This window comes from Triturus cristatus, chromosome 5_1 (genome assembly GCF_964204655.1).
Source record: "Triturus cristatus chromosome 5_1, aTriCri1.1, whole genome shotgun sequence".
Taxonomy (NCBI): Eukaryota; Metazoa; Chordata; class Amphibia; order Caudata; family Salamandridae; genus Triturus; species Triturus cristatus.
Window position 1 is genome coordinate 581,224,557 of NC_140587.1, and position 17,525 is coordinate 581,242,081.

The 17,525-nt window shown below is 43.2% G+C and overlaps 1 protein-coding gene across 2 annotated transcripts in view; it reads right to left on the reverse strand.

Annotated features, from left to right (window-relative positions):
* SGK3 (serum/glucocorticoid regulated kinase family member 3) overlaps window positions 1-17,525 on the reverse strand; it is a 498,190-nt gene that overhangs the window by 313,131 nt on the left and 167,534 nt on the right. For both annotated transcript variants that reach the window (XM_085605508.1, XM_085605509.1), the window contains exon 4: window positions 7,541-7,738. In XM_085605508.1, coding sequence (XP_085461634.1) covers window positions 7,541-7,627 — 87 coding nt within the window. In that variant the 5' untranslated portion in view covers window positions 7,628-7,738. The remainder of the gene's footprint in view (window positions 1-7,540; window positions 7,739-17,525) is intronic.

The following is a 17,525-nucleotide window of genomic DNA, read 5'->3' on the forward strand; positions in this document are numbered from 1 at the left end:
ATAACTATATTCTCTTAGATCCATGTATATGCACAATTATTCGTATGACCAATGGAAGTTGATTTTCAATTTACTTGTGCTGTTTTGCTTTTAATTACTAGATTAAGGCCACACTGTATACCAAGCAGTTAATCTTCACATAGCTCACTTCTGTTTTATTTCAGGCTGTAGGTCCAAAAACAGAGGTTTGGCTGCCTCTTTTTTCTGTACACTTCATTTGCTAAATAGATTTCTTCAAAAGTGCATTTTAAGCTGAGGAGGTCTAAAAAGTTATGTCTACTCACACCACGTCTAAACTCTATAAATTCTATAGGCACTGGAAGGTAGCTAAATCAGCCAGAAAGAGCAATGCGAGGCCCAGGAAAACTCTTTACACAAGCTTGTTTGACTTACTACACTGGTCATAGCCATAACAAAAACATAGATGGTAGATGCCTTGAGACAAAATTAGTCTGTGACACTACACTACTTTCAAATTTTACCATCCAATCCATAAACTTTACTGCTCAAACTAACATAGCCTGTGGAAAACAAAGACTCTCAGAAAAATAGCTAATGCCATAAGTGATCCAAAAGACAAACAGCTTTTAAAAAAATAAAAAAGACAGAAACAGCTTCATGAAACACCTTCAACCTCAAACAATACTAAGATCTTGAGTCTTTAAAATAATCCCAAACGCTTCTACTTTTAAGGTTTTCATTTCATTTCAGTTTACCTGTTTAGAACACCTGCACTATGCAGTGCACATCTAGTAAATGTCCAAAGTCACTTTACCAACTTAAATCTGAAAGCCACAACAGCAGAGACACCATGACCCCATACCACCTCTTTGGCATTCAACAATAATATTTTAATCATAAATAGTAGGGTCCCTATAAAGATAGTGAATGATTGTTTCAGGCACATGAAACTTAGGTTATGACAGCAGAGATATGGCAATGTACTAAGATTGGTACTATAATGTCAAGTATATTATTGTGAGAAGGCGAGGCATGACGTTGTGAAGGAGTCATATTCATCTGTACACAGCCGGGCTACGATGAAGGGGAGGGGAAGGTGATGCTTCGGGATGGATTGGTTTTGATTAACAACGCATTTGAGATTGTACAATGACATCATGAGTGCTGATATGTTAATACTATACATACTCTGTAAACGATGCACAGTTACAATTATTAACATTTTTTATTTGAAAAATAGTATATTATTGAATGTATTGAAGTATATTTAAGTATATTAAGAATGACCTTGGAGAAAATCTAATAAAGATAATTAAGAGTGGGAGCCGCACACACTATTTTCTCCTGAAAATCACTAAGGGCCAGATTCTCAAAGCCATTTGCATGCTTACTTTGAACTTACATGCACACATACACAGATTTACCATTGTAATTCCACACCTGGGCGACAGATAATGATATTGGCTATTTATACTTTTAAAACGATTTACTCACTAGTACTTGTACTGTGAGTAAATCTGCTTCCCGGCTTGGGAAGTGGGGTTTCCCCAGCAGCAATGCCCTTGCAAACTTGTAAACACTCAAACATATATATCCATTAGCATTCACATACATTTTCAAAGCTGAATCTCACCCTGTGCACTGCATGGTATTTACTTGTTAGGGGCAGGAGTACAGTATACAGAGTGAGAATAAGGAGGAAAATGACAGAAGCCTAAAGGAAGAGGTTTCTCATAGGGGAAACTAGTTTTTCCATGCAAAAAAGAGAATGATTTTAAAGTGCAACTGCACTGTCGAGAGGTATTTACACCTGCAGTACACAATGTACATTTATCCATGTAAAACCCTCCAGCATATGAGAGTAGTTTGGAATAATCCGATGCATTCGAAGGCAGGAATACGTTTACAGGAGTAAATTTCTGACTTTTTGAGGGGAATCAGACCCTAAATTATTATATCTAAACAATCACTTTTTTGAAGCATAAAATTACGATTTCAAAGATAAACTACAGTATATTTCAGGCTGAATAGAGTATGGTGTGCATATAGAAGATCCACTGCGTACCTATATATAGCCCTTTTCAAATAATGACGGACTAATATCTATAAACTACAACAATTAGTTACCATCAGGATCATATTTTGTTGTAGAGATATTTCTTGTTAGCTTATTTAAAATTTCTGTTCACACGTAACACTAGTAATGAGCAAACAGATCACCAGTTATTCCAAGATCATGATGACCCAACACAATGTAAAAAAATAATAAACACTTCCATTCATTTCAAAGCAGCATTTGATCCCAGCAACATTTGAGCTGTCACCTGCCCCGTCCATTACTGCTTTCCTAACTCACACACTTAAGAAAGCTAGCTCCAGTAGCGTCTAACTCCACCTGGAGAAAATGCAGTTGCGTGGGGATAGGAAAGTTAACAAATTCAAGAGTGAAAAAAGATCTCCCTAATGTGTCTAGAGTGTAAACTACTCTTCCTCATTTCGAAAGGGGAAAGTGTACTCGTTCTACTACTTGTTCTCTGAGGCACATATGAGAATCCCTACTACAACATCCGGCCTAACAGGTTGATAAATGTCTCTAGGACAACAAATAAAATATTGCTGCACCTGTGAATTCAAAGACATCATCAATTATCACAATGTGGTCCTCCGAAGAGCCCAGAAGGTCAACCTTTAACGCTATACCCTTAACTCAAACCCCTCCATGACCTACTTTTACATACCGATTTATGTTTCCATACATACATCTATCTATCTTTGCATCTACTCAGTAGGGAAATCATCAATTTAACATAATTTGTTAAATCCATACATGTATGAATATGAGATATCGGTTTACTACTTAATAACATGAACACAAAAGTAACAGTGCTGAGCATCACATCCTGTGAACCTGGTCAAAGTTGGGCTAAGCCCCCTAACTATAGCAGACAACTTTAACTATTACTACTAATTTTATGGGTGGGCCCTCTACCACGGAACAGCAAGTTAACGAAGTACTGTGGAGTTGGAAATACTTTGCATGTCAAAAGATTACAGCTATTCTTTGAGGAAGTCGCCACGGCGGAGCTTTCAAACTGAAAAAGGTGCACCTTGTAGGAGACAGTACTCTAGTATTTACAAGAAACTCACCAGCAAATGAAACTACAGAATACTGAAGCTGCAAGAACTAAGGTTAATATCAAAAGAAAAATGCATGGTTCTGATAACAATCCACTGGTAGCCTTTAGTGGCAAGAATAACAATCAAGGTATTTAACTGTAACAGACACACCTTCTTAATAAAAGACATCCAAATGAGGCTCTTTGTGGGTGTGCAATAAATCTGAAAGGTCAATTAACAGAACCAAATACCGTCGTGAAGTCTCCAGGCACTAACTCTGGAGTAGAACGGGGAAACTAACCCAAGGCCAAAATCGGGCCTGCGCCACGCCGGCTCGCGGTTCCGCAGGCCCGATTTTGGATGTCTTTTATTAAGAAGGTGTGTCTGTTACAGTAGGACACAGAGCTTTGTTTGGATGTCTTTTTAATGAAAATGGAACAATATAAAATTCGTCACATTAAGACTCATTACACCGCTGCCCTTGGGAGGAGCCTTTTTTGAATTTCCTTTGTGAATTTTGGAGCGTTATCACCCTTTGAATTCTATTATTTCAAGAACAACCATCGGTTACTTGGTTCCCTCTGGGTATATACTATACACTTTCACTTACAGCGCATGCAAATTTATGCTTTCTCTCCTTCAAGACGGTTATTACCCTAAGAAGCCCTGACGAAGTTCTCTTGGAGAATGAAACGCGTTGGCTGAACTCACTTTTTTTCTGTGAACCGCTTATAAAACTTGATCAATAAAGGATAATTCCCGGACATTTCTTTCATTCCTGCGCACACCATTCAAGTATAGAGATGTGCTACTAGACCTGGCCTAAGCATCCTTTAAAGTAAGCAAACAAGGTAGAGCTGCAACAAGATCTATGGGCCGGTGCGTAGTGAACCCCTCACTTTGGCAGCTACAGAGGGGGTTGGGCTCTTTATGAGCATCTTCTGTCTGCAACTCAGCCGACAAATTCTCATAAGTAACACTATGAAGGAATTAAACATCATTAGAAGATTAAGCGGGAGCAAGGAAACACAAAACATGAGCAAATAGAAAAGGGAAAGAAAGATTATTGAATAAAAGGAAGGGTGAGTAGGTGGATGAATGTGTGCGTAGATGGATGAATATGTGAAAGAATGGATGGGTAGATAAACCGGTGAAAGGATGGTCCGGTAGATGGATGGATGGGTGAATGAATGGATAGGTGGATGGGCATGTGAAAGGAAGGTAAAGGGAAGGAAGGAAAGATGGGTGGGTGGGTAGGTAGGTAAAAGGATGAGCAAATGGGTGGCAGCGTGAACGAATGAGTGAAAGGATGGATTGATGGATGGATGGGTTGATAGATGGATGGCAGAGTGGATGATGGATGAAAGGATTAGTTGGTGACAGAGTGAATGGATTTATGGTATGGGAAAAGATTGAATGATGCATGAAAAAATGAATGGATGTAAAAATGTAAAGGTGAATTAGTGGCTATCAGCAGGTGGATAGAAAGGTGAGAGGATAAATAGAAGTCTGGATGGTAGAGCCAGGCGAGCTCTTCTAGGGAACGGTTGGCTCACTTGCTTTGTGCCATCAGAGCTTTCATTTCAAAGAGGGGGGTACATTAATTTTCAGCCTACACCCTTGTCTACGGGTGTTCAATATCAGCCTGCAGCTATCCACAGGCAATGTAGCTAAAGGAACTACAGCTAGCTCAGTATTAGATCTTCTGTTCTGAATGCCTATGCCCTGGTTACCCCAAAGGACTGCTCTGAAAAGGGTGGAGTGGAGTTTCATGCTGCCCACATCTGGCTATGAGACTCGGATATGGTGCACACATAAGCTGTGAGTTAAGCGGAGGAGCACTTGACTGGATTAATGTCAAGATGCATATATGAGTAGCGAAGCCACTGCCGGTTGTTGTTGCTGTGACCCAGTAGAGCTGCCTGGGATGTAACAAACATTCGAGAAGTACTAAGAAGGAGAAGCTGTTCGCCATGGAGCTCGAGTGACAGCCAGTGGTACAAAGGTAGCAGTGCAGCAGGACTTTAACATCCAGTTAGCATGGCACCACTACTAGGATAAAGAAACAGATTCCTATGACTTCCTGAAGAGTGCATACCGTAGGTAAGAAGAAATTTCCCAGAGCTATGGATATGGGTAAAGGAACAACAAGGCTTAGGGATAACGATGGTAGAAAAGATTAAAAAACAAAAATGGACTTCTTTATTAACAGCAGTCCCTAACCTAGGCAAAAAGAGAGATTCCTCACCAAAAGCACCTGCTCACAAAATAGAAACCCAAACCTGGCAGTCTTGAACAGAATAGAGAAGTTGATCTCCCGAATCGAGAGCAAGTTCCAAAAGCTGAATAAAATAGTTACACAAATAGATTGCAGAATGCAGGATACAGGGACTTACCCAGAGTCAACCACAAGTAGGCCCAACTAACGAGTGACCTGGAGAGAACATTTCCCAACATCGTAAAATTAAAATTTTGGCAAATAGAACTAAAAAGCTTGAGAATATGTTCCCGAAACTAAAAGAATGTTCTACGGCTGCCCACACGTGTGAAAGGGGATGACGCTGCTCCCTTGTTGGAGAAGTGGATGATAAAAATGCTCTTTATGAACTGGGAAAACAATATTGTATGTGGATAATGCCATCACATCAGGACCAACAGAGCAACAAAAGATACAGATGAGGGTGAGAGCTATTGTTGGGGGCAAACATAAAAAAGCTTTGCAGTATGAAGGCCACAAAACCTTGCTGATTTGCTGACCAGGTGCTGGAGAACATAAACAGGAGCAAGAGCTTGAATGTGATAATAAAGAGTAGATCAGTAGGAGTCCCTTGGAATGCTATCTTTTGTGAGAGATGGCACTCCTAAAATTCCTCACGAAAAATCATGGCGGGCACGAGGGCAAGGAGTAAATGTATTCTGTAGATAAAAGGTTATAATGCATGAACTCTTGCAGAAGCAGTTGAGGTAAGTGGGTGAGTAGATTTGTCTTAATGGAGTATTCAGGCTGATGACCCATTTAAGGTTTAAGTAGACTGGAAGGGAAAGATGTATTCCGGCCACTTTTGATTGAATGGGTTGGTTCCATATCTTTGTTAATTGTTATGTCCCCCTGTTTAAAATTGGGGTAGGCAGCCATGGTGGCTCTGGAGCTGGACATACTGAGAATATGCAGAAAATATTTTATTAATGACACAAGAGCCATTGCATTGGGGTTCCCAACTGCAACATAACATTTTAATATAAAAAATAAACAAATATTAATGAAAAACTAATCTTCTACTGTGCTGCCTGCCAAATATAGTGCCTCGCTTAATAGTAATCATGCAACAACAATCTCATAATTCAAAAGATTCACATCAGTTTCCAGTCCATGGACCCTGTGAACAAGCAATCGGCTACCCCCACTCTGGATAACACCCTTCTCCCCTCTAAAAAACTAAACAAATAATCATTCTGGAAGATGTCCTTGGTGCATTCAAGTGCCTTTTGGATCCATCTTTTAACTCAATACCGACTCAATTTGAGCTCTTTATCAAGAAAATACATTATTTAAAGTTATGTGTGATGTAATCCCTTAAATAGTGATGAATAAGCGGCTTTCATGGTGATCTGCTCCAGCTACCCATCATTCTCATCTATCGAGGCTGCTTAATACCATGCCTACTTATGAGGGCACTGATTCGAGGATGGACAGGTCTGCAAATCACTGAAGCATTCAAGAACCACTTGCACCAAATTCAAAAACATATTTCATTCAACTAACTTATTGTTTGAATCATGATCAAATCACAAATATGATACATTGACCAGTTGACAGATTTGCCAAGTTCCCAGTGCTGGATTATGAGAGAAATGCACAGAGAATAGCTTAAACATCACTAATGCTAGGTAATTACATAACTTGGTTTGGGGTATCCATATCTGCGACTCAAAACGCTATGTAACAGGAGGGAAAAAAACGATCGACCCTCTCTTATGGTATTAAATATGTTCAATATGAGTATTGCTTTCTCAATTGAATGATGGTTTAATGGTTGCCTTGTGGGCTACAGATCTGCCTGTAAGCAGTGTACTGCTTGAACAACTGTCACTGTTCGAGCAATAATATACTTATACGATAACGTTAAAAGGATTAGATCAACAAAAGCATCAATTAAGATTGGTTATGCCGTAGAGATTAATATTTCAAATTCAATTTCCAGTTTTCTTTTGTTTGATGCCAGTAACTGTGGAACCTTTATGTTCTGCAAGTATACTTAACATTGCTTGTTCATTCCAAAGTCAAAACCCACTTTTCAGCTATTCATTTCTTTCCAATGGTGCTTTTGCATTTTACTTGGCAGGTGAGTGTTTTGATGGAGCATTTCAAAGCAATGTAATGTGCTATGGAGGGTCTATTCTCTTGTTAAAGCTTTTGAAACTGCATGTGGATGCTTCACGCGTGGGGTGGCGGCATACTTACAGTGTACCTCTTCTTTTTCTCTCGATGTTCATCATGGCTCGGGATGCTAACACTGGGACAGCTGGCTTTGGTACTCATTATATCCATTGTAAAGTTTCTATCGATCAGCAGACCAAGGGAACTGCTTAAGAAACTTTATTCTGTAGCATGTTCAAAGAGGACTAATCCACTTGGGTGCATCACATTCCATCAAGCAACCTTGAAATAATAAAAAAAAAAACGCAAAGGTTAAAAGACAACGTAGGCTGCCGGCCACAAATGAGAATAATCTGCTGTAAATGACTCCTTGTTCACAAAAACACAACTGTATTTTATTTATAAATATGCAGCTCATACGTAACATAACATACAGTATTAAACAAATCAATTTCATTAGATGCTCTATTAAAACAGGTGACCTTTACATTTTACGTTTTTGATATAGTGCAAAACTAGATTTATAGCACAATTGCGTGCTTTACGGAGGACATTTCTATAGCACCAGAACCATTCCAAATGTGAGATTCTATACAAACAACAATATCTTGTGTGTTGAGTGTTGTGAAAAGTAGACTACAGACAACAGGATGGAAAGGGGCAGGATGGTGAGTGAGGACATGTTATTAGGACAGGAACAGACTGCATTTGCCTTTCTATTTAATTTCCTTACATCACACATGTTTACATACTCAAAACATATTTATATTACATTCTCCCAGAATCACACAATACTCGGTCATGTACCAAAGCTGCCATTACAGTTTAGGTCTCTGGAAAAGAGCAACTAAGCTGCAGGTTCAGATTTTGTAAGGATTCTATGCTCTCCAACAAAAACAAACAGGGCAATGTCATTGATATCCATAATCAAGAGATGCTTTTTAGTATATACACTGCATTTATCTCCTGCACTCTTTGTCCAACTCTGACATGGGACCAATGAAATCAATACAGACACTGTGCCAAGCTTAGCCAGGATTGGAGGTGTGACCCATGACCGCTTGTTTTCCAACCTTGAGTCTCTTCTCACCTTCATGCAGATCTTGCAACTAATGACACTCCAAAATTTGACTATCCATGTCTAGCAACCAAACCTGAGCCTTGACCCGAAGTTGAGTCACACCCTGGCCAAGGTGACCCTCCTGAGCCATTCTAATGATTTTGCTCCTTATTCCAAAAGGAGGAACAAACATGTCCCCTCTCATAAGTACCTTGCTACCACAAGTGGACAATTCGACCAAACTTTTGAGGAAGGGGCGTACAGATGTAATTACACAATTCTCTCGTCTTGTACCAGAGGTCACCAGACACATCACTTCGATAGGTGTATTGTCTTAAGCCATCTCCTCACTGCACTCCTACAAGGAGAAAGCACCTGACCCTTCACACCCATATCCTCCACAGAAGCAACGGGATCATCATGTTTGTCAGAGACAACAGTGTCATCAGCTTGAAACCAGTCTAGCGCCAACCTGGATAAGCAGTTAGCTTGTTTATTCTGCCAACCGGGAATGTACTCAAGGAAATAACGATAGTCTGGCACCCTAGCTGGCAATCTGGTTAATCGAGCAGATCCCTTGACTGCCCCTCCAGGAGAGAGAATAGTAAGAACGGGTTTATGATCTGAGCGCAATAATAATTTTGTGCCCCATACATACGTGCAATGGTACTCCACACCCCAAGCGGCAGCCAAGGCTTCCCTCTCAATAACAGAATAGCTCCTTTCAGACTTAGTGTCCTAGATACAAAGGCCACTGTCCTCTCCACTTCACAATGTTTTTGAGAGGGGACTGCACCCAAGCCTGTCGCATTAGCATCTACAGATATTACGGACTGTAGTTTGATGTCAAAAGGAGCCCAATTCCCTGCACCGCAAATTTCTTTCTTGATGGAATCGAAGTATTCCTGTTGTTTGGAACTCCATGTAAAACTCTGACCCTTCCTCAAGAGGGCCTTGAGTTTCTCAGTCTTATCAGCAAAACACTTAAACTTTGCATAATATTCAATGAAACCCATGAACGATCTCAGCAGATCCTGATCAGTGGGTCTTGATCAATGACCTTGAGAACGCTTAGCTTAGGTTTAACATCCTCAGATGATAAGGTATAGCCCAAATATTCCACGCTCTCGGTAAGAAAAGAACACTTTTCCCTGTGCAAGGTAATTCCTAAGTCAGCAATCCTTTGTAGAGTCTGTTTCAACACAGCATTGTGTGCCTAGTCCATTTCACCAAAAACTAAGAGGTCATCTTGAAAACACAAGACGTTGGCCACGCCCTTATAAAATTTGTGACATCATGTGTTGGAACACGCTTGCCACGGAAGAGAGACCAATATGCATGCAGGTAAATGGAACAGGTCCCCAAAGTTATGAAGGCAGTGAGGGGCATTGAGTCCAGGTGGAGCTTGATTTGGTGGTATGCACTCTTAAGATCTAGCTTGGAAAATAATTTACCACCTTTCAGCAACATCACACTTCATTAATGTTTGGCAGAGGGTAGGTGTCGGCAATGATGTTCTGATTGAGGGACCTCAAGTTCACTCAGAATCTCAGGTGACCAACTGCTTTGCGTGCGATAACCACTGGTGAAACCCACTCGGAAGCCTCCACCGGTTCAATAATCCCCTCCTTTAGCATTTCATCCAATAATTCTTTTACACCTTCTCTAACAATAACAGGGACTCTCCTGAGCTTGTGTTGCACAGGAATCGTGCCTTTTTAAAGTACAAACTTATGAACATAACTTTTAGGTAGACCCAATTTTTCACTGAAAACATGCTTAAGTGAGTTCAAAGTACTCTCAACAGATTCATCCTCTACCACCATGACTTGCATGGGAGCTCTTGGATCTATTTTGATGTGGAGGTCGTATTGATGAACCCAACCCAAAATAGCAGGCCCATCATCAGAGTCATAAACCTTACCACAAACAGACCTCCCTTCAAACTCAATCAAAGATTCCATAAACCCTATGTCGATTCTTTCCCCTTGGTAACCTGTGGGTGTAATGTCCCTGGGTTTCAGGACTGTACCCTCCCACATATGTGTAAAAAATAAAAAACTGAAATATGGTGTGCTTGGAACCTGTGTCAACCATCGGCAACACCTCTATGCCATTCACTTTAAATAATGCTTTGGATCTGTTAAGTTTGCGTAAATCATGTTCACCATCTTCAGGCTCACCTCCATCGACACATAGAATTCTATCTGGGGTTTCAACTTGTTGGGCAGTCTCAACAACACAGGCAACTTTGCCTCTCCAAGCCAATCTACACATCTTTGCAAAATGTCCAAATCGACCACACCTCAAGCAGTCCTTGTTCTGAGCAAAACAAAACTTGGAATCAGAAGCATGATTGAGGCTGCCACAACGATTGCAACACTTGCTAGGGGCAGGAGAAGGCAAAGTCCTACCTCTTTGAACAAAGTGTTTGGCACGGGAGGAATTAGGCTGGGAGAATTTGTTTACAGCACTCAATTCAGAAACATCCATTTTTTTAATCTGTTTTCCCTAGCTCCTTCATGCACAAATTAGACTGTTCCAGAACCTTGGCTTTCCCTATAGCATCACTCAACCTAGGGTTTTTAGCCGCCCATAATCTCTCCTGGTTTTTCTTGTCGGTACATTGAGCAATAAATTGTTCTCTTATGAGTTCATCCGTCATTACCCCAAAACTGCACTTGGTGGATAATTCACAAAGTCTAGAAACAAATTCATCAATACTCTCTTCCTCTTTCTGATGTTGGGCATAAAACCTGTACCTGGACATAACTATGTTTTCCTTCTTGGCATAAAGTATCTCTAATCTGAGTCAGGCCTCCATATACACATCCTGAATGATTTCACCATTAACACCAACAGCTTGCGGCAAATACCTGAACATTCTCTGACCTTCCTTACCAACAGCACTCAACAAAATGCTTTTTTCCGTGAAGGCTTAAACTCCCCCCCATCTAATGCCTCCAAATAGTTATCTAATCTTAGACCCAATCATCCCAAGGCATGGGTGGTGTGCCAGGCTGCATAAAAAAAAGGTGGGGGAATAACTAACACGTGGTGATATCACACGCGCAGATACTGCGTTACATCCTGAAGCTTCCATGTTAAAATGGCAGTAGCCCCCAAATTCTTAGAAAAGCAGGACTAAAAATACACATTAAATAAGGTTTTAAAAAAATGTGGATAAAACAATACTGAGCCTGATGTGAACACTATCGCGATGGTGTGCAAATCACTGCTGTAGCTGTGTGAGCACAAGTAGTAAATTAGTGGGTGTGTGCATCACCGACCAGAAAGTACTTGAGAACAGAATTTCCCAACAGTAATAACCCAAGCCAAATCAAGGTGTGCACATCACCGTAGAGGTCAGTGCATGCACAAAGGAAAATTCTTGCCAGGGGTGCACATCACCTTAGAATACCAGGAAACGCCGACTTGGTCCAACGCTGTAACAACAGCAAGAAGCAGGAACTCCAGTACCGTGTGAATACTGAAGAAACACGTCACAAATTCGATTGATGAGGAGCTTAAAAAAACTGGAATGTAAGACCTGTTCTCCGTGAAGAGAATGTAGCGTCAGGCAACAGTAAGACTCCACATCCAGAAGTCTTTGCTGTAGGTGTGAGAAACAGAGAGGGCGGTAACCCGCAGACCCCAGCCCTGGGGCGGGCCGACTCCCAAACAATGCAGAAAGGCAGGGAGGAAGCCCTTCAAAGACTCCACCTCTGGAGATCTCCGCCACTGACGTGAGCCGCAGTGGGCGGAGACACACAGAACCCAGCCGTGAGGTAGGGCAACTCCCAGGGTAGGCGGGATGAATGGGACGAAGCCTCTAAATTGCAGTGAGTTCCGTTTAGAGCTACCACGAACTCCGCTTCCAGCCATAGGCAACCAACCAAGGATCAAAGACAAAATGTGGCACAGGTGTGCACGCTAACCACCCAGAGGACCTAGGATCCAACCACACAGGGTTCGCTGGTCCGTTCAGAACCTCAAAGCCGCTGTGTCCTCACAGAATGCCACACGTAAGCTTGCTGACGCCCAGACACCGGCCAAGACCGTCGCCAAAATTGTTGTGAAATTGGGGACGCCGGTGAATATTTGCATACGTGGATTTATTATGGACACAGGTAAGAGCCGACTAAACTCTTGACCAGTACAACAGACTCCAGCTGCCGTTCGCCCCAACCGCTACCCCACATGTTCAAACAACCCACATTTCAACCCTTTGTTAACCACAAGCCCTCGAGGTGACCTCGAGCCCTCGGGGTACAGGGGCGCGAGCCCTACAAAACATGCATCTACATCAAGAGGTCATTTCCCCAATGGTGCAATGGATGAAACACAATTGAAAAGTTTTGTCAGGATGCGAGAAATGCCATCAAGATGAATTAACGTTACCAAGGAAAATGCAGTTCCGAAAACAGATCAACCCTTCAAAGAAAGAGGTGAGATGAGAGAAGGAGTAATGAGGAAATTAACTAATTATCAGAAATAACTGGAAGTGGCTCTTCATAATTTTGGGAATGCAAACTATGTATAAGCCACAAGATATGTGAAGGCCACACTTTGGGGTAATGATTAAAGGCCAGATGTACAGAGTTCTGAACTTCACAGCAGTTCAACTCCCGTCAGCCGTGAGGAAGCAGGACAGTCATCTCAAGAAACGCGTATTGAACAGCTGTAATTTTAAGTATCAAGACCCAGCTTGTATTGTTCACAGAGAACTTATGAATCAAATCAAATAAACTCCTTGTGTAGTAACACACAGTGTTTTCTAAGAGCAGGATCATAAAACTATATACTTTGATCTTTGTTACTGCACACAAACTCTATCCACCTTCTGTGGACTGATCAGAGGGTTTTTTTCTGCTTGGGACTATATTTTTTGACTTACCGAATATAAGTTATATGCTCAGGACCTAGTATTGTGCACCCTCTATTTTTTTGTTACAAACTTTTAATTGATATCTATAAAATGATAAATGTATTTTTGTACTGATATTCATGTACAGATTATTGTTACAGTTTGCTTGCCTAAAAATTGTGTATTCTTTGGCTGCACTCTGTATAATTGTAAATTAACACTGGCCGTAGGGTGATGTTAGTGAGGAGTAAGTCTTGCACGGTTACTAAAGTTTATCTCTACAGGTTTTCACTTTCTAAACCTTGCCAATTAATACATCTGGCACCACGTGATTAATAAAGGGCCACTCTAGTGGTAATAAAAAGGCAGAAGTTTGCTTAAAGGAACTCTAGAGCTTTGAACTGAATAGATGCCATGCTGATAAATTCTAGACAACCAAAAAACGAAAACAAGATTACACTAATTCTCATCAAGTTATATATTCTCAACGTGGCTCACCAGAATAATCGCCCACTTCAGTTTCCAAAAGGTACAAATTCAGCCCCCCACCCCCCAATGAACTTTTAAAGAGAAATAGAACTGTATCTGACAGGCAATGCTAGGACTCTGAAAGCTAAAAGAACTCAAATGAGCCCATGCAATCCAAGTGATATCCAACCAAGACAATCCATGGATCGTCATCAGACACTCCTATCAGGGAGTAGTCCACCACTGTTTTAAAAACAAATTATATTAATCTTTTTTTTTTTTTTAACTCTTTATTAACAGAGGTCAAGAGACCACACAGCACAAAAACAGTTCCATTAGTACATCATGGAGTGAACACAGAGGTGCATGCATACTTGGTGCGCAGGGGAGCACACGTTGCTCTCTTACAAGAGACGCACCTCACGTTAGCAGAGGGAAAGGCGCTCCAGCGCAGATGGCGAGGGCAGGTATATTACACTACTTATTCGGCATACGCAAGAGGTACGCTGGTGTGGATCAGGGCGGGAGTCCCATTCCAACGGACGCACAAGATGATTGATTCTGAGGGGCGCTATGTCCTGCTGGCGGGGCGCCTGAACGGGGTAGACGTCATGATAGGGAGTATATACGCTCCAAATGTTGAACAAGGAAGTTTCTTTGACCGCCTATCTGGAGCCATGGCTGCGCACGCACCGGGCTCGTTGCTTTTGGGGGGTGATTTCAACTCAGTGCTGGATGTAACCATAGACCGGTCTCACCCACCACTGCCTGAGTCGGCGAGTGCGAGACTTGCGGATAAGAGGCAGAGATGGCAGTCAAATTGGAGCTTAGTTGATATATGGCGGGAGCAGCACCAGCAAGAGCGAGATTATTCATATTATTCTGGTATGCATGATTTGCATGTTAGGTTGGATGCGATGCTGGGAACGTCTGATGTCTGTATTAAAGTGCAACACAGTGAATACTTGGCCAAAACATTGTCAGATCATAACCCTCTGCTGATCCACTTGGGATGGCACAAAGAGCGGGCGTTTATTCCAACTTGGAGATTGTGCCCTGAAATACTAGAAGACCCGGTATTCCGGGAAGAGCTCCAGCACTATTAATGAAAATGAAAATGAAAATACAGCGACAACAATAGCGATAGAATGGGAAGCATTCAAGTCAGTGGTCCGAGGGATATGTATTTCCAAGAAGGTGGGGGTACGGAAAACCTTACTAGATGATATACAAAGGGCGGACGAGCAGTTGCGAGACGCAGAGAGGCGTAGTCATACATTGGCGAGGGATCAAAAAGAGGTGTTGGGAGCGAGAGAGGAAGTAGCGTGGCAAGTTGAGAGGCTCAGGGCATTTGATTATAAAGCATATACTGCGCGAATGCATGACGAGGTGAACAAAACGGGTAAGCTCTTAACGCGGCTTGTTGCTCCTGATAATAGAGGAGCGCCAATCTTGGGGCTTCGAGCTTCGGCAGCTACGATGGAATATTCCCAACGGGGAATAAACGATATGTTTGCGTGGTATTATGCAACGCTGTATCGTAGCATGGGGACAGCAGATGCTGAAGAAATGGAGTTATTTTGGTGGGTTGGTTTGGCCCCAGTTGGAGGAGGAACACTCACTAGCATTGGGACAAGAGATATCGTTAGGCGAAATCCGGTCAGCAATTAAGCACATGGCCCCAAATAAGACCCCGGGAGTTGGTGGGCTACCGATCGAGTTCTACGCCACTTTTGTGGACCTACTGGCGCCCCGGCTGCAAGCGCTGTATAAACATGCCTGGATGGCGGGAACACTGCCACCCACGACCCGGGAGGCCATTATAATTCCCATTCTAAAACCAGGCAAAGACCCCGCTGAGCTAGCTGCGTATAGGCCGCTGTCAATGTTAACGGTGGATTATAAAATATTAAGCAGGATACTGGCGATGCGACTGCTCCCTTATATGACATCCCTAGTCCACGGGGATCAGGGGGGGGTTATCTCCAAACGAAATGCGGCCGGCAATATTAGACGCCTCCTGCGTATCTTAGAGGAACAGCGAGACACTAAAACGGGAGCAGCGGTGCTGGCTGTAGATATTGAAAAGGCCTTGGACAGCCTAGAATGGTCCTTTTTAGGTCTCGCTGGCGTTGCAGCGCGAAGCGCTGCTGCCAACGAGAACTATTGTTGCCGAGATGCCTCTCAAGGGAGACAGACCAGGGCACGCGCAGCGATCGGGGTCTGTGGACGCGCTTCTGAGACGCGCTTGCGCAGATACAGACACACGCGCGCGCACACACCCCGCCGCTGCCGACCCCCTCACCGTATCCGAGGCGCTTCTGAGACGCGCTTGTTCTCGATAGCGTTTCAAATCCAGTGGCTAGAGAGGTACGGGCAAAATGATGCCCCCGCCCCCCCCCCCCCCTCCCATTTACAAATTGTTATGCGGGCCCTTGAGTCTCCCGTATCTCGCGGATAATCATTGATCTTGTGCTGAGTGCCCCCCACGGAAGTTTGGGACCCTGAGGAGTTGGAGGCCATCGTTACGCCCCTCATACAGGTGCAGCACGACGCACTGCAGGCGCGAGCAGCGTCAGCGCCAAGCACTCAGGCAGCCCCGCCGGATACTCCGACCTGCCCCAGGACACGCCAGCTCCTCGCAGGCTTCACCCTCCACCAGGGGCCTCTGATGCGTAATAGCTGGCACCCTTGAACTCCATCCACCCCGACATGGGCGAGACGGCATGCCTCCGCCTCCCTCCCGCCTTTGAAGTGTTTCACAAATGCATAATAATAGCGCCGTGCAGCCAACACCCTTCCCCGCCCCTCCTGCCTAACCTCGGAAAGCCCCCGCAGCCCCTCGTACACTTTCGAGCTCCCTGGGCCTGTCCCCCAGCTCCTACCATCTGCCGCCAAACCTTTGGCCTTGTCACCTGAGGCTGAAAGGAACACTCCTCCCAGGGTGCACTGTCCTCCTCAAGTTGCAGACACATCACTCTGAATACCACCCATACAGCCCGAATTACCCATAATAAAGTTTCTTCTGTGGAGCAGCGCCAAGAGGTCTCTTGGGGTGGTGGTAAGTGCTTTAAAAAAACTGCCACTCACTCCGTCACTTGGATGTTCGGTGCAGTGCCCCTCATATTGTGAGACCCCAAGAAACTTATAACACGATTAGCAAAGTGTTTCCCATGCGTGACTTATGTCCGGAAAATAATGCAATCCACACGCATTAGGGACATCCAATAAGTAACATCCCACATGCAGGTGTGCATTCACCATGTTTATTAGTTAACCACCCAGAGGTGTGTGCACCAGCGCATGAACTGTGCCTCTCGCCCCCACTGCATTTATTAGTGCACACGCTAGGTCACTGCCATGCTTTAGCAGAACTCATACAGTCCTCACACATGACACCACAGCAGTCTTTACACGGGACACCCTACTACCTATGCGGTAGGTGGGTAGATGCTAGACCTACAACAATTCATGAATCCCCGAGCACCTTGTGGGCGCTTCCGTACACCACAAGGCACCACCCTTGTGCTTCTTATAACTATTGCTTAATTTGTAAATAAATAAGTGCCGGCACTCTCGTCAGGAGGCCACTGCAGCCTGCCCCACACATTGCCCCTGCCAGCGCTGCCAATGATAGTAACAACACAATTACTAACCATCACACTCCTACAAGC